At 41.5% G+C, this 19,000-nt stretch overlaps 1 protein-coding gene across 1 annotated transcript; it reads left to right on the plus strand.

The window, feature by feature from the left end:
* The first annotated feature begins 1,447 nt into the window (after positions 1 to 1,447).
* Positions 1,448 to 17,764, plus strand: zmat3 (zinc finger, matrin-type 3). The gene is made up of 6 exons (XM_023428872.2): positions 1,448 to 1,620; positions 7,073 to 7,815; positions 7,915 to 8,055; positions 8,541 to 8,707; positions 8,972 to 9,075; positions 11,748 to 17,764. The coding sequence occupies exons 1-6, from the start codon at positions 1,503 to 1,505 to the stop codon at positions 11,954 to 11,956; spliced, it is 1,482 nt and encodes a 493-aa protein (XP_023284640.1). The 5' UTR covers positions 1,448 to 1,502; the 3' UTR covers positions 11,957 to 17,764.
* The last annotated feature ends 1,236 nt before the right edge of the window (positions 17,765 to 19,000 follow it).

Consider the following 19,000-nt stretch of genomic DNA (forward strand, 5'->3'; position numbering starts at 1 on the left):
AATATGCTTTGTTAAAATATTCCCTTATGATTTCAATCTCCTCTTCCATCTTGTCAAACTCCATTTAAAATTTGTGCAGGGACACTACTGAGAGTGGTACACAATAAAAGTAGGAAATTACAGTGAACTGTCACCAGCGACTTGGGTTCTGTTCAGTCACAAACCAGAAGTGTTCTCCCACCTTTTCCATAATCTGAAATGGTTTTCTCATTTTTGTTTTGTGTCAAATTTCATCTTGTTTTGTGAAATATTGTTGTGTTTTCTCCATCAGGTCCACCATACACAGGGGACAAAAAACAGTTCTGCAGTTCTGATTCTGTGCAAAAATATATAAAAAAATGTATGTGAAGCTGACATGACAGTCAATGGTCTGAGTTAATCAAATCAAGTTGGTATCAGACAAAGTTTTTTTTGTCTTTTTAATTAAAAATTCCCTCTTTGTGTTTCTCTGTGGAGTTGCAGTGAAGGGGGAAGTGTGTACTAGGAAATGCAACTATGGAATCTCTAACTCAGACTCCTAATAACTTCAGATACATTTTGGGATGTATTTTTGCATAAAATGAAGGCTGTCAATTTTGTCACCCATGACTTACATTGGAAGTACTCAAGGGGTTAAGGGTTCTCTTACAGTAATGACCATTATGAACAGGAGGAATGATTTGAAAGGAAGAAAAACCCATGTCACTTTACATGGGTTTTACATGGACTGACTGTTGTCATAATTGTTATTTATTATTTGTCAACAACTTAAACTCCTCCTGTTGGCACCCATAAGTGGAGGCTTATGCCTATAAGCAGATAGGCTAATGAATGACAATATTGGAAAACACAGCTGTGATAGTGTAAAATATGAATTTATTGGAGGAATTATAATTGTTATCAAATACTTAAAAACAAACACTTTATCACAACTACTATTTATTATTATTATTATTATTATTATTATTATTATTATTATCATTATTATATGCCTACTTAGTCTTTACCCTGTCTCCACGGGCTAAATCTAGTAGCATTTCTATTTTTGCCTATTTTCCATAATATATCAACATTGTCATTTCAACGTCAGACCGGTTGTTTTCCCAGCAGATTTGAGATTCAGAAATAGCCAGCACGGGTGATCTGAGTGTACCACAGAGGTGTAACATATTTGTACAATGTGTCATGATTGCCACCCATGCAAATCAGCAGCGGTGGCATCGGAAATGGACTGTACCAAGACGGAGAGGGACGCTGGAGGAACCTCAGCTGGGGTTTTCTCCTTCAAAACAGAATTTCCCCCCGGTGACAACTTCTTTATCGACATTTGACGGGACAACACACGTGCAACGCGTTTACCAGCCGTGAATCGGTGTCTCTCTGGTGCTGGCTGTCACTGTCCGCCTCTGGAAATCACCCCCGCGGTGAAAGCCACGGTGTGTGAGCGAGTGGTACGGACTTTCATCCTGCTTGGCCGCCTGGGTTTTCTGGAGAGAAGAAGTTGGCGAAGGGATGTGACTGCGATGATGCAGCTGAAGAACGGGGATGCCGCGTACTACCACAGTGCAGAATACTGCAGAAATTACACCTCGCCGCCTGTCAGCTACGGGGACAGCAGCCATTATCTTGCCCGGTTGCCAGGTAAGGAGAGGCTTGGCCATATATGATCTCCCCTCTGACCGCCAGCAGCCTTTATGCGCTAATGTGGAGGGATGGAGAAAATCCAACCGGTGACATTTGCAGATGGTACAGAGGAAGGTGGATGCTGAAACCGGTTGCTCCGGTGCTGCTGTCATCATTATAATGTCATGTAGACGGGCGCACCAGCCACCATTCTGCTCATCGTATAGAGCATGGATGCTGCGATGCAAAAAAATCTGAGGTTGTCGAGACTCTAATGGTCTCTTGCACTGTAGGAGCGCTCTGTATCTCATGCTTCAGGGAGACGCCGGGTTTGAGCTGATGTCTGTCTGTAATTTGAAACAGCATATAGCCTCAATGCAATGTCCACTTTCCTCACTCGAGCATGGCAGTCAATCAAGTGGTCTCTAGTTAGAGCAAGTGAAGGAATAGACACTGAATCATTCACTCCAGTCTTTGCACTGCTTGATCTGCACAGCTGATGGTGACATGTAGCAGTTATACAATAAGTGTTTCTTCATTGCACCTGCACAGCCGCTGCCAAAATTTGCTTTCCTGTTGGTTTTGGGGACTTGAGGCCAGCATGTGTCATGGTCATGAAGCTCGATCATTCAGATTTGTATGAGACTGATCGATGCACCTGCCTGGTAATAGTCCCGTAATAAGATTTCAGCCTCTGTCATTATCAAATGGCATAGTGGATAAAAGTGAATGTAATTATGTGGAAATTAAATGTATATGCTGCTGGAAAAGAACTTAGTTAATGGATCAATCAACAGGAAAAAACTGATTGATGATGAATTTTCCTTTTACATAAATGATCTAAGTCATTTATAAACACAAAATATTTGTTGAGTTTAGCTTCTCAAATGTGACTATTTGTGTGCCTTTCTGTCTATAGGCTATACCATTACCAGTTGAAATACCTCTGGGATTTTTAACATTTGCCAAAAAAACAACAACACATTTTTCAAATCATTTTTTCTCAATGAAGAATTTTAGGATGATTTTATAGACTCTGGTAGCTTAAGATTGGCTTTAGTCTGTATTTTCTGAATCAGTTATTATAAGAAACAATCAATAGATTAAACATAACAATAATTGCAGCCCTAAATATACACATGCTTGTTTCCCAGCAAGACATTTAGCTTTTCAGAGGCTAGATGTCTTGTTCTAGTTGTTTTCTATAAGGAGGCATGGATATTTACTAATCGATATAGAAATAGCAGCTTAATCCATCGGCTACTCACTTTACGTTAATTATTAAAGTTAAGCCTATGGTCAAGGGAAGCTCCATTATTATGAACTCTTCTCCAGCGGAGGAGTTGGGTGAATGAGATTTGAACCTTCAGAGCTACTGAGATATAAAAGTGGAGGCTAGGATTTACTGTAATGGTACAGGACATAAATTGCAAAGGACAGTAAGACGCAGTCGGTCTTTGCTTCTCTCTGCGCTCGTCCACTGCCCAGTGAAGCAGATGGAATACTTGCAGGAGGCATGTGCTTCTCATCGCTCTATAATTGATGTGACACAACAAAGTACGGCGAGAGAAACTCTAGAGAAAAAGAACACTTGGCCTATTTAGAGATTCTCAGTGGAGGCAATGAGATTATCAGGCTCCAGGACAGAAGTTTTTGTGTGGCTTAGTTTGAAACCAAGAGCTTTTGAGTCAAGGTAACAAAAATCCGACAGTGATGAACTGATGAATAACTCCTGAGGTAGTTTCAAGAAAAGCATTTATTTTCCCCAACTCATTCTTTTAAGACATCGACAGCAATGTTTCACTGAAATTATGACTCAGTCGAAAGATCATTCGGTGCCTTGTACATCAGAACAATGTTACATAAGCCTCTGTAATATTTGACTTGTAGAGTTGACTGTGACAGCTCCAAAACCTCAAATGCAAAACATTTTTTTTTTTTTGACTTTGCAGCAAGGTCCACAGCTGTGAATGAGTATATGTGCTGCATCTCTGTAGACTGTAGACTTCGTGGGCCTGGATCTGGGTCTGTAAGGAGAGGAGGAAACTGACCTTGGCCTATCTACATTCAGTGCAAGCTCACATTAAAATTATTGAAAGGTAACAGTCAATCTGGGAATGCAAAACAGGCAGTTCTGGTTTTCTGACGCCTCTGTCCCTGCATGTCAAAGAAAGAACTTAGGTCAAGGTTTGAAATTCTGAGTAAAGGTCGAGCACAAATCTTAGTGTGGACCAAGAACAAGCTGCACACATCTGCAAAACGTTAATAGTTTTGTGGCTGCTTTTGTCCTGGATAATAGGGTCACATTTGCTCTCTTACATCGTCACCTGTAGGCCAATATTAATTCAGTTGTGAGCCACTACTGCAAGATTTCCTCCCCTGTTGGAAAAAGCAAATGTGTGAACAAATGTGATCAAAAGCGCATTTTAATTAAACCCAATTTCCCTCCAGAACCAATCAATCATTGCTCACAATGCATATCTTGAAATACAGCTATAGACCGTCCCATCTAGAGTCTACTGTGTGCAAATAAATGTGTTTTTTGTGGTTCATTCACTCTTTTATCTCTACAGTGCTTTCAGAGAAGCAGGAATTAATTGAACTGAAAATGCCAGCCAGCACAAGGAGTCATTGGCAAATAGAAGCTGTTTGATTTTTTTTTTTTTTTTTAATCTCTTTAGTTCAAAAACGGATTTACTGTAAGGGTTTCAGCATGTGACCTTGTTTTAAGAGTTTACTTTAATGATGGAGTCTCAGAAATGTGGAGTTTAAAGGAAGGATTGTAGGGAAAGAGGTTTTGGAGGTCTGTCAGTTGAGCCTAATGGAGGGAGAGATTAAGAATGAAGCTCATGATGAGCTCAACATTCACAGCAAAGGTGTGACACTTGCAAATAGATGAAAATTTACCCTTAAAGAGGTACCGCTTTTTAAAAAAAAATCAGGCATTGCTTTGCATAGTTTGGTTCCTCTACACGGTAATGACTACATTATACCATGGTGCAAGGGAACACATGAACACATATTATGTAGGGAGGCAGTTGACAGCAACAACCTCCGGCTTATTCGAACCGATACACAGTGAATGCACGTGTAGTTAAATAGTCTATTATATCTATTGTTTGGTAGCACAGTGTGGTGTTCTCTGAACTGCTTAATGGATCATGTCAAGAAAAAAGGGTTAGCTGTCCTGTAGCGAGGACTCCAAACTGCTGTGCAAGCCGTCTCAGTCAGGGCCAAAGGTTTCTCATGAGGCCGCTGCCAGTGAGATTGATGATGTGCAGCATGTGGAGCTTGATCGGTGGATTTGGTTCTGGAGGGCGCTAATAGTCACTGTTGAGCGATGAGGTCTTTCATCATGTAACATTAGAAGCACAAACTTAGAGAAAAATGTCCTTTTATTTTAAATTTATTTATCTATTTTAAATTTAAATGTGTACAGTGTGTCCATTTATTTTAATTATGCATATTTATTTTTCTTGTTTTACATTACCTCTATCTTTGGTGCTACAGCTGTCATGGCTGTGGCGTCTCCGCATTGCATTTCCCACAGATCACTTGTCAGTCCAAGTGTGTCCTGAAGTGTTTCATCTTTTTGTTTGGATTTCCTGTTGACGAAGCTTAAGTATCTGTTAGAGTTGTTTTTTTTAAGTCCACTTAGCGCTGACTCAGTCCTTCTATTTAATACAAATAAATAAGTGTTGCTCCTTTCAAAGGATGCCAGAGAAAGTTTCCTTAAAAAGCTTTCATGAGCAGGATACGTAAAAAAAGCAGATAATATCTCTAAGCAGAGAAACTTATATTCATTAAAATGGAAATATTAAAGTTATTACTTATACTATAATCTATTACTTATACTTATACTATATAGGCAGCACACCCCACTCTGTTGACTCTGTGACAGTCTCATCTTGCAGTTGACAGGACTATAGTAAGGTCAGTGCCTTGTCCAGCATACCTTTCTCCTGAGGTCAGCCAGGCCAGGTGACAGACAGGCAGCCAGACAAACTGGACAGACAGACTGACAGCAAGCAGCAGTCGGAAACACAAACACCCCCGGGTGTTATTTTGGGTCCATGAATCACTCCCATTGGGCGTCCGATTGGATTCCAGATGAAAGCTTCCACCGCAGTGAGTTTTGACACAGCTGTTGGCCTATTACTGACCTGACAATAAATGTGGTTACACACACACAGAAACAAAATGGTGCATTAAATTGCACAAATGAAGATACAGAAAATCAGCAGAGCTCATTTCCTAATGTGACACTCTTTCTTTCTGTGTTTCTTGTGCATTCACCCATGCCTTCCACACAAACACACACATGCTATTTCAGCCTATTGGAGCAGTCACACTTCAGGGCTGTGATCTCTTCTGATCAGAGGGGCTTGAGGATTTTATTGTCGCTGTCTCCGTCTGTGTGCGCACACATGCATGTGTATGCGATGTCCCGCATGCATGACTGCTGGCGCTGCAGGCTCAGCCTAATCTTTCTGATGCCCACTGGAGTGTGAAGCTCCTCTGTCCGAGAATGTGTTTCCATTCGCCCATCTCTTTACATTCGGCGGCCTCGGGGCTCCGAGAAGTAAATGCCTTCTCTCTTAGTGTCACTGCACATCGGCCATTGGATTTTTGTAGGTGTAGAGGAGAGTTCCTTCTCAGTGTCTATTTGATGATCACAATATTTTCTTTCCTTTGCCAAGGAAGTGACATTTTGTTTATCAGTAGTATCCTACTTCCTAAGATAAGATAAGATATTCCTTTATTAGTCCCACACTGGGGGAAATTGCAGTGTCACAGCAGCAAAGTGGACAGTACAAGAAAGAAAAGCTGCAAAATGCTAGTTAGAAATACTTAGAAAGATAAATAATGGATAATAATATAACATATACAATAGGTATTTACAAAAATGTACAAAATAGCAGTATATGTTTCCTACTAGTAGGAAACAGATTTACAGATTTCACTTAACTTTAGTTTAATGATAAGCTACAGCACTACTATTCTCCTGAAGTGCATTTTGATGCAGACCCATGTCATGATGTCTAAACCAATTTTCATGGAAATCCGTCCAGGACTTTTTGAGACATTTGACTCAGAATCACAATTACCAGCCTCAAGGTGGTTGGAGCTAGACGAAAAGCCAGGGGACCACCAAAGTCATTAGGATTGATTTTAATTTTCTGTGGACAATAAATGTCTGTACAAAATTTCATGACCATCCAACTAATGAATGTTGAGATATTTCATAACCAAATTGGTGGAGCGACCAATCCACTTGTCATTGTCTCATTCTTAGTGTTTTCGATTACTGCATGCATGTTCTAATGGCCATTAGATGGCATCGTTCAATATAAAGAGTTCATTCGTGTATTATCGCAGTCATGTCCGTCTGGATCAACGTTGTCTTCCTTATTGCGGTTGCTGAATACGTAATAATGTGTCTGTGCTTCATTGCCTCTGATGTTCACAGGTCCAGAGAACATGCTGAAGCCTCCTCTGAGTCTCTTCAGCCATCCCCAGCAGCCTTTCCAACACATGGACTCTCTGCACCAGCTGGGACCCCCGCCAATGGCGCCTACACAGCCTCTTGGCCCTCCACCCATCGCCCCTGCTCAGGCAATTGGACCCCCAACTATGTCTCCCACGCAGACTCTAGGGCCCCCTCCCATAACTGCTACTCACACGTTAAGACCTCCCCACATTACCCCACCACACAGCTTAGGCCCCCCTCCAATGGCCCCAGCTCAGCCCCTGGGGCCTCCACCAATGCCACACACCTTGGGGCCCCCACCTGTAGATCACACACAAGCAATAGTGCCTCCAAACATGGACCTCACACAACCACTGGGGCCTCCACCTCTTAACCCTGCACAAGCACTGGTGCCCCCACCTGTAGTGGCGCCCGGAGCCGGCCGATTCCCCCTCCCTCCCAGCCCCCTGTCATCCCCTCCCGCTCCTGGCCCAGACCATTCACAGCTTCCCCCACGGCCCCCAGGACCCGCCCTCATCCCAGCCCCAGTGTCAGGCCTCATCCCTGGTCATCTTCCGGGCCAGGCAGCCCCGGCCAGTGAGCAGCCCCAGGATGAGGGCTCTCCGCTGGGGACGGAGGAGCAGGAGGACTCTCTGGGGCTGGAGGAACTGTGTAAACCGCTGTACTGTAAACTCTGCAACGTTACCCTCAACTCCGCCCAGCAGGCACAGGCTCACTACCAGGTCAGATGAAATACACATTCACACATACAGCACTTGAAGAATAGTAAAATATTGCAAATTCATAAACACACAATTCTATCTGATCATCTGTCCGTGTAGGGGAAGAACCACAGTAAAAAATTGAGAAATTTCTACGCTGGCAGTCAACAGCCACCAGCCATTAGGATCCCAGAAGTCCTGGATGTGGCTGGCCAGACAGCCCTCAGCTCAGGATCCAACGACAGTGACGCCGGCAGGCAGGTCAGGCTCAAACGTGGCAACTCAACATCAGCCTACCTAAATATTACAGCTTTGTTTAGAGGGTGGGTGTACTGCTGCTGAAGTGGCCAATCCGCTGATAGAGGTCGTCTCCCTCTGAGGAGGTGGTAGGGAACTGCAGCTTCATTTGAGCAGTGGAAACTTGCATCATCCTCTCACCACTGAACGATACTGTGTCTTCTCAGTTTGCACATGATTGAATTTAGTCTTAAAAGAGTAAAATGATAGGAAACATGACCTGCAAGTGTCTTTCAAATATGGACTTTAGTGCTTGAAGTTGTGATTTCTTACCCGAATCAATAACTTTCTTCAGTGTATATTTTCCACTTGAAAAGAAGAAGAAATTGTGCAAGGAATTTCCTGTCTTCCTCCCACCAACACTAAACATTTCTTTCTTCTCTTTCTTAGTGTTTACTCCCCAACGCCTCTCACCACAAACACTGCATTGCTTTGTCTTGTGTCTGCAGGCGCTGTATAAGGGGGCGACCCGGGTCATCTTGGCCACAGAGAACGACTATTGTAAGCTGTGTGACGCCTCCTTCAGTTCACCGGCAGTCGCACAGGCCCACTACCAGGGCAAGAACCACGCCAAGAAACTACGGCTCGCTGAGGCCCAACAGAACTCCAATAACATGTAGGTCATTCTGCTTTGTGCAGGCTTAGCATACAGTATCATGTAAAAGTGCATTCAATGAGAAATACAGCATTTGTCACCAGATATAAGTTGCTCAGGAAACCGACAGGTCTTTGGACAGGTCAAAGTCGAGTTTCAACTCAACTCACAGCAGCTTTTGGTTTTGCTAAGTAGCCAACTTTCCATGCTGATATTAATATAAGATAAAAATACTTGGGATTTATTCACCTTTTGGACCAAACTGAAGTGATTTTCACTCAACAGGGAAGGCAGCAATGACGCAGCCCCAAGAAGAAACAGGAAAGACGGCAGTGAGTACAGACTGGTGAAAAACCGGCGCAGCCCGCAGCTACCTGCCTCCATGCCAGGTAAAATATTAAGAAATATATCTAAATTAAATTCAGTGTATATTTTGGAGTTATATTTCATAAACACTCAAGGCTAGGTCCATTCAATGTCAGTTTACCAACTGGCAAAACAGGTTGTGAAGTTATTTCAAGCATTTATTAAGCAAGTTAAACAGTTATTCAGGCAGGATATTGTGTGATATTACAGTATGGCAGAGGAAACTGTGGCAGCAGGCAGATAACAGGCTGAACTACCTCCTCCTGTTGTCCAGCTCAAAATTGTGAGAGACACTGAACTGGACCCACCTGCAAACCTCTGCTCAGTTTTGAGCTGTTGATGTTGTTAATGGCTTAAGAAATGGCCAAACTGTCACTATACAAATACAAATTGGCAACAGTAGGATTTCTATTCACAAAAACACCTTAACCCAATAGTGACTACATTTGTGCGGTTTCACGGTGAAGCTATGTTAAATAGCTATTGTTAGCAGCTGAATTAGCCTCGTTGAGCAATAGTAACCACTATAAATATTACATATATACACAAAGTTAGGCCAGAGAACCAACTGTTCAAGGAAACTGTTCATGTAATCAATACTTGGTCTGATATGTGTCCAATAAAGCATATCACTTATAATCACTGCTGACACTGGTTGTTTCTTTTGGATTGTCCTCAAAGAAAATTTTGCTCCTGCTGACACACTTCCTCCACCAGTCCACAGTAAAACTGTGCAGCATGGTGAGCAACTGCACAACTATTTGACTTCTGGCTGCTCAGAATTTATTTTTCCATCAGAAAAGCAATATATTCCATAATTAATACGTAATATGATTAAAATCGGAGGCAGTTCGTCCATATACTGACGTCAGAATACGTCACAAAAGACTATCACATAAGGAACATCTGTGATGAAAACAAACTTATTCACGGGTGTCATGAAAAAGTCTGCATCAGTTCACTGGCTTGTTACTCCGCCAGTAGTTACGTTACTGTCAGCTGCCTTTGAGGGCAGCTTTTCTTTGCTGTATCAACATGTGACAGTGCAGAAAATCTAAGAGGATGTTGTAAGTATTGGACTTACTCCCATAAAGCACCATCGTTTGACTTCATGTTTTATTCTTTTTGGAGCACTCGCTCATCATTCTCCTCTGATGCTGCAGGAAAACTCACACAGATCTGCACCACTGTATCACTGCGAGTAACATCGCTACACACATTTTCACAAGTGGCCTAAAGTTTAGCAGATAAGTGTGTGTGTAAGCAGATACAGACCAGGTAACGTCAGACTTTCTGCTGGCGTCAAACCATCTCTTGCTGGCTGTGCTTTATTCTGGCTCTCTCTTCGCACGGCCTAAAACACTGGCACCCCAGCTCAGTATAAAACAAGATAAATCATAAAACAGAGCCAATTCTCTTCCCCTCTCCCTCTCTCTCTCTCTCTCTCTCTCTCTCTCTAGCTCTCTCTCTCTCTCTCATCCACTGTCTTGTCGCACGCACACACACACACACACACACACACACACACACACACACAACGTTCTGCTGATTTAATCAGTTTTCTTGATGGACAAACCCCAGAATAGCTGCACTCTCTCCTGCGGTTGCCTTCTCGCTGTCGTTTTATCTCGCTCCCTATCGCCTTCTCGTTTTTCTGTCGTGTTAACACACACACACACACACACACACACACACACACACACACACACTAAAACAACTAATACTCTTTTTCCAATGATCCACCTGGCTGTAATCTCAGATGACTTTGTGCTTATTTGTCTGTGCACTGTATCAGACACATCAGTGATACGTCAGGTTACGATGAAATGATGCTGGTCTATATTCAAAATCAGTCGTGTAAGTATAGCTTTGGGTGTGTCCCCAGCCTGAGATTTATTGCGTTCATTGTTATTTAATTGAATATTTAATAATCAATCAGTTAAGCAATAAGAGTCTGCAGTCATGCCAGCAGCTCTGTGAGGCATCATGTTGGTGCATATTCTCTGAGCAGGCGAGGCCCCTGTTGGACTCCTGGCCAGCCGGAGTCTTTGCTGCATGTCATTCCCCTTCTCTGTGTCTCATTTCCTGTCACGCTTCACTCTCCTATCGAATAATAAGGCATAAAAATGGCCCAAAAAAAAAACTTTAATATGTAAACTTAATGGTGGTGCTAGAGCAAAAATCAGGGCATCACTCTTTGGGGACCATGAATGTCCTGACAAAATTTAATGGCAATCCATCCAATAGCTGGTGGTGGTGGATCAGAGGACTGACTGACAATGTTGAGCCATTCTGCTAATATGGCTAAAAAAGTCAAATATTTGCTGGTTCTAGTTTCTCAAATGTCAGGACTTCCTGCTTTTGCTTAATTTATATGATTGCCAATTGAATATATTTGGGTTTGGGACTGCCTGCAAGACAAAACAAGCATTTTAAACATGTAACTTTGGTTGTTATGTGGATTGTTTACAATTTTATGACAGTTTACTGACTAAAGGATTAAAAAGAAAAAGACAGATAATTGTTAATAAAAACAATGATCTGTTGCAGTCATTCATCTCATATAATCTTTGCCAACCTTCATCTGAGGATCCTTCCACCTTGTCATAGATAAAACTGGTATGAATCAGCTTGAAATGAAACTTCTACTAACTTCTCTCCTGTCCGTCGTCTCTCGTCTCTTTCTCCCTTCCAGGGCCATACTACAACCCCAGACCGAGGCAGCGCATCCCCAGGGATTTGGCCATGTGCGTGACTCCCAGCGGACAGTTCTACTGCTCCATGTGCAACTGTGGAGCCGAGCAGGAGACGGACTTCAGGCAGCATCTGGAGAGCAAGCAGCACAAAGCTAAAGTGTCGGAGTTAAGATACCGCCACGAGATGGAGAACCTCGGCTACAGCTAAGGGACACGTGATGAGAGGGGGGGTAAGAGAATAGAGTGGGACAGAATAGTTGGGGAGCCAATATAAGACCAAAGTGCAGGAGGAAATACTGCCCTGTGTTTGAAGGGCATATTTAGTGAAGGGATTAGCCCAAATGGCCTCAAGATATTGTTGCAATTCATTTGATATACGGATCAAACACTTGACCTAATCCTCAACCATATGAAGCTATAACCGGATTTGAATCTATTTGATGTTGGTATTACTCTTATTTTGAAAATCTGTCTTTAGAAACAAACTAGGTTGCAACATGTGCACTGGAAACAAGGAACCGTGCATTTGAGAAAACGGTGGATTTTTTACATAAAACTTTCAAGATGTTTTTTTAGGCACTGAAAAGAAATCACATCTTTGACCCCCAACCTTTTCTTAGACTGCTCCTCCAGGGCTTTGAGTGGGTTGCATTCTGACATGATACAGGTAAATACAAATGAATTGCAAGTAAACCTTGAGATTGTTCAGGCTACAGGGAGAGGACTAATGGTGCGCAGGGATCCAACGGGACAGGAGACGAGGCACAAGAGAAGATAAGGTGATGCAGAGAGAGGCCGCAAAATGTGGAAAATAGAGAGACAAACATAGAGGCAAACACTTAAGGTCAGACCAAGTCTCATCCTCAAGAAAACAACCATCAATGAGGACTTTTAGTTTGAGACTTGTTTTTCAATTCTTGTGTGTGAATCAGCCCGACAGGTATTTTTTTTTTACAGGCCCTGCAGCAGGGACCACTTGGTGACCACAGGGCACAAAAGAGCAAATTCAACATCTTTATAACCACATACAGGTAATAAAATCCAAAGTACTATTTGCTAATTGAAAAAAACAAAAAAAACAAACAAACAAAGCACAACAAACATCATCTGGCAGAAACAGTGTTACACAAATCTGTTAGCCTTAGCCAATCTCTTACCGGTCCTTTTGGTGTGTATCAGGCTAAAGGCTAAGCCCCGGCTAGCCTTGTTCGTGCCTTTAGTGGGAATAAGGCTAAAGAGTAAGCTTTGGCTAGCCATTTGGCAATATAGTAGAAACCAATCTACAGTACTGATTGGGTTTTTTCTATATCCTGTGTCATCTTTCCTCTTGTAATAAATCCACACAAATCTTATGTAAATATCTTCAAATTATTATACATTATAGATGTAAATAAGGTATAATACACATGAATACTGTTGATTCTTTGGTTAATGTTAGCCTAGCGTATATTGTAAATACTCATAATCTATTTAATGATTATCAGGAATCTTGTACAAAGTGTGCACTGACTGAATGTCGACCTATCAGCCCTGTATGTCTCTGTGTGGATTTAACCGTAGGCCCCTCCATACCACTCTGGGTGGTGCCTTTGTTCATCGGTAAAGTAACTCCGGTACCATCCATCTGTATTTAAAAGCTGCTAGTCTCATCATTTTCTGACTGTGCAGGAGGAGCCATGCCAGGGGAGGCTGCTTCTGTAGCTGAACCCTCTTCACGAAGCTGAATCTATGTCTTGACAAACAGCCAAACTGGCACTGCGAGGAAGAAATGCTCAAACATGTTGGAAACTCACAGTGATGCGTGCAGCCGAAAGCATTTAACTCCAAACTCCTAATTAGTTTGCAAATTGCAAATGAAAGTGCGCAGAGCTTATGGATGTTTCTGGTTGTAAGACATATCATTTAATTGTCCCGATCGAGCTCGATCCTCAGAGGGGCCGTAACCAGGTTTTACTGCAGTGTGAAACGGCCGCAAAGGAGTGACATGGATTTTGTCTGGCTTTGCAGACAGATCTGTTTTTCTTGTCTTTTTTTTTTTTTTTTTTTACCCTGGATGACCCAAGTCCAGCTGTTTTTCAGTGTTTAGCCCGTCCTGAAAAGATCAGTTATGTAATAATTTGAATCAAATTTGATTTTCTGTCTCTGTTTATTTGAGTTTCTGTTCCAGGTCAGTGGTGCTGAGCTGAACACAGTGCAGTCACGAGGCATCTGCAGTTACACAGTACAAACTTTCAATGAGAAAAAGTGTGTGCTGTGCCTTTAACTCAATTGCATTCGAAGATTAACAATGATAGGGTCGGAAAACCAACATATTTATCTTTGTCTTTTCAATAGTTATTTATAGATTGAAGATTCTTTAATGTTTTAAATATACAGAAAAATTATTTATGCCTCAAAAAAAATCATCTTATGTAGCGGTTAAAAGTATTTTACATCTCAATTTTCAGATGCCAACATGGTTCACCTATATATCTGCAAGAATAGAGTAGATCTGTCAGTCCTGTTTCACTTTAAATTTGCAGAGCAGCAGTGCACCCACACATGCACGCACTCACACACGCACACACACACACACACACACACACACACACACACACACACTCCCACACGATTCAATCAGTCAAAGGTCTGATCAGGTCACATAATTAGATGTGCTATAAAGTGAAAGGAAAGCAGCGTCCAGGCTTTCTCTGTGGTCGGTTTGTTTAGCTTTGGGGAGAGGCAGCTGTTTACATCGTACATTTGTCTCTAAGCACAAACACACACCTGATCACATACACGCGGACACTCAGGAGAATAGCACTGTGAGGACAAAGTACTGTGGTGTTCAGGGATTTAAATACGAGGGAGAGGGGCAAAGAGGAGCATAGATAAAATAAAACACAGAAAATAAAATGCTTGGCTGTTTTATTAGCCCACTGTGCTGTATGGTTTACTCAAAACAGAACAAAGAGGAGCTGATGAAAGCAGAGCTGTAACTGAAGCTGTGGGTGAGACGCAGCTAGTCGAGCAGATCTCCCCGTTAAGACTGAGCTGCAGTTTGTTAAAAACACTCCTCCACCTCCTAGAAATAACAGGCTTTGTCTTACATGAAAGCGCTGGTAGCATAACCTTTTATTATGTTGACAGGCTCCTGGATTTATAACAAGAGTCACACTCCAGTGCTGCTACTGAACACCTTCAGCAAGTGCATGAAATAATAAACTGCAAAGGAAATGGAGGAAATGAGGAGATTGAAGGAAATGAATTGGCTCCCACTGACTTGGCCTGAAGAGCATTTCAGATACTGTAGACATCAGTCAGGAAACAGACAGCAGTCAGGTGTTTGGGCCGCGGTGGTTCCTTAAGCGTTTTTGGCTTATGACCCCTTAAAATGCAACAATATTAACCCCTCATCACAGGTTAAGGCCTTAGTGTGGACATGAGTTATGAGCAGTTGAACCAAAGAGTGATATTTTTTGTTAGGTTCATTTGAAAAAAGCTAGATTACCATCTGGGAAAGCTGCGAAACTGCTACTGGGCCCCAGACACTAAATACCTACATAAGACATTTATGTTTTAGTTGATGTTGTGTTCACAAGGTGCACGCGAAAAAGTGCAGTGCTGGTTGGTTTGTGGGTCTCTGGACAAATAATAAGGCTGACACATCTGCTGATTGGACTGTGCCTAATGGGCACTTGGAGGTGACAGGCTACATACACAATTTACAAAGAAAGGGAGATGGGGGATAAATAGGGACCCAACAGAACATTTTTGCCCTGGGGCCCTCTGACAGGTTAATTTGGTCCTGTATTTGAAGATTGCAGAGGCCCCGAATCCCATACACAAATGTAATATAATGTATATGCTACATATAAAATACAATAAATATAATAAAACGTATAAATTCGAATAATTTCATATATATTGACATATATGTCTAGCTAATATATAATGTATGCTTATATTGTAAACATATGTTGATATCATATAGAGTGGGTTACAAAAGTCTGAGATAACTTTCCCAGAATTGGAGGATAGACATTGAAATGAATAAGAAAAACATATATAAGCATATAGAATTTTTATATGTATGTTTTTTTTAGATAAACCTGCATATGTAAATTAAATATATATTGTTAACATATATACTCGCAACATGTTATCTATATGTACATATAGATATTTTACTATGGGTATTTCATATATGAAATAAACTTATATCCTCATATATCCAGAGGATGTATGTATGTGATAATAATATATCCTCTTATAGGTAACATATATGGCAACATCACTCTTGATATAGATATTACATATTACATTTCTGTATGGGAAGATTTGAAATTATCCAGTAATTAAAAGGGGAAGAGGGAAGTGTCAATCTGAATGTTATTTAAAACAAGATTATTGCACTTGATTAAAGAAAATCTCAAACCCAGCAGGCTTTAATTGAAAAGAAATGAAAAAGCCTGACATAACATAGTAAACGCAAATTGTAGTTAATGGAGTGAAACATGTCGAACCACTGCTCCTTTTACACGAGACTATTTTTGGATGGATGTTGTTGCAGTGAAACACCATTCCTACATGTGAGGATCTTCACTGGTTGCACAGATGTTTAAAACCAGTTGATCAAGAATCAAGAATCAAGAAACCACTGTGGCAAATAAAGGCATCTACATGAACATATGGCCAGTAACTGTTAACAGGTTTAATATTTTGGCAATCAGCACTTTTATTTGCTCTCAAATTGAAAACTGTGGACTGCATTAATCCTCACAAAAGAACTGTTTAGTTATTGTTTGGTAATATGTTGAAGTAGACCCGGGGTACTGCTTCTGTTTGTTTTGTTCTAACTGTGTTTACTTGTAATGGTTGGTAACTATAATATAATAATTATTGGTTTCACTGTCGTTAACCAATGCTGGTATCTGAACGCTGACGTGTTCTGGCACCATGAGTTATAAGTTGAACTTCAGTGCTTCGTTGTACGTGACAAACAAGTGTTACATATTGCAGCGTATAAATTGTATCTGGTTCATTTTGTGCATGTGCTGCTTAATAACTGCTGAGATGTTTCTACTATTGAGAGAAAATATAACAGTGAGGATTCTGCTCAAGACTGTTTTTATGAGGTTGGAATGACTGGTTGGTCGGAATCGTCCGTACGCTCTGCTGAGTCTCCAAAAAGGATATTGGGAAGAATTGCTGATTTTGCACTGAACATAAAAAGAAAGAAACTGGTGTTTATAGAAAAAATGATGCTACCATATGTCGTGTAGTTCAAGTGAACACTTTGTTACCGTTGTCATTACTTGCCATGTTTACAGGGTGAGACGTTGAAGCTGTTCTGTGTGGTTTTATCCATGTGTTGCATTGTTGGACTAATCAGACCAGGGTAGATGGGCGACACTGTGAAGTCAAGCAGAAATAAAATTGACACTGCAATGAAATTAGACACCACGGATCTGGTTTTGACAAAACAAAGAGATAATGGAGGGTGTAAAATCATTGCAGTGGGCCTGTAAAGTTATAAATGGGCAGAATTTCAATGTCGACATATGGCTCTAGCTTCATACTTAGCGCACAGGTATGAGAGTTATATCAACGGCAGCCACATTGGTTTCTAATGTCACTCGTTCATACAACATAAAGGATGGGTTATGCTTGCCTTACATGAAGGCCCGTGTATCCTGGTCTGCAGACTGAGTCAGTCTTGTACACTGACAGAATTCAGGACCCCTAACCCCCCCAACCCCAACCGCCACCACCACCTCCACCTCCACCGCCATCTACTGTCAGGGGCTCCAAACCTCCTAGCAGGGCCCCTGCAGGACAGTATATATACTCCTGTACTCTCTGTGAAAACCTCAGCACACTTTCAGTGCCTCTGAACAACGTTGCCAATATACCACTGACTGACTGAATGGATGACTGATATATACTGATTTCTGAGGCTGTGTGAGTGTGTGTGTATGTGTGTGTGTGTGTGTGTTTTCTGACAGATGAATAAACATGCAGATGATATAAATAACCGACGTGAGCCCATGATTATTACAGTAAATGTGTGTCTCGTGTGTGCTCTCCTCCGCGGCTCAGCTCGTACCGCTCCGGGGGATATAACCATTCTGTTAGCTGATGCTGTTATTGGCTCACAGGGAGAAGGCGCTCTCCGTAGCCTAGTTTCCTCTGCACTGATAACCAGGATTTACTCATTAGTCCTGTTATTACTTCTGCCAAGAAAGCTGTTCTTGTTCCCCTGGTACTTTCTTTGTCTGTCAGCAGGATATCTCACAAATCTTCTGAACAGATTGCCTGAAATGTGGTGCCCTGGCCTCAGGTTTAAGTTAGTATTAGTTTTCAGTAATGGCCCACAAACTTGGATTTCTGCCACTGGATTTAAAAAAATAAATAAATAAATAATTTGTATCTGTGGAATCAGTGCTTGAATTGAGCCGATACGCTGCGATATGGAGTAGTGGCATATTAGATGTCTGTTATTACTCAGTGTTTTTAATGAATGCGTGCGGCTATTATGGGTATATATTGTATTTATTGTAAGTATCGAGTAAAATAAATTTGTTTCCTACTCAAACCAACAATGTGAGGAGGCAAAAATAAAATCATAGATCTCTCCTCTCCCCTCCAAAATACGATTTTTGTACAAAATTCATGTCCCTAAATGCTGCAGGTGCATTACTGCTTGTTTAAAATACTCCACCTTTTTTGAAATTCCATTTCAAGCACAGAATGAAAAAAAAGCAACCAAACAGACTCAATTACTTACTGGTTTTCTGTACTAAATGTTTAGCCGTTCATTACCAGGTTCACAATTGTGCATCTGTCACTGCGGTTCACAAAGGCTCACTAAGCATTTGCTTCAAACAGACAGTTGAAGTAGATGACTGACAGCTCAATCACTCACTCAGACACCAACATGAACACTTCCTGTGGAGCAGATTGAACAAACACATCACTGGGCTGTCACCTGTCTTCTGTTCTGATTTGTTATCCACTCCAATCAGTACTGGAACAAATCTATGGCCAGAATTGGGCCACGCAGTTGTTTAACCATTCTGATTTTACAGTATATCTATTTGTCTAGGAAGAAAGGTGTCTGTCTGAAAACACCTTTACAGACAGTTTATGTAGCTGCTGATGAGGAGCAACTTCATCATTGAGACACGTGCTGGTCGGCCTTATGATTAGTCACAGTAAGAAAAGCACCAGTGTCACTAAAAACATTAATGATGGGCAGCATTCACAACAC

This window comes from Seriola lalandi, unplaced genomic scaffold (genome assembly GCF_002814215.2).
Source record: "Seriola lalandi dorsalis isolate HSWRI2012SDOR001 ecotype SW California unplaced genomic scaffold, Sedor1 jcf7180002054885, whole genome shotgun sequence".
NCBI lineage: Eukaryota > Metazoa > Chordata > Actinopteri > Carangiformes > Carangidae > Seriola > Seriola lalandi.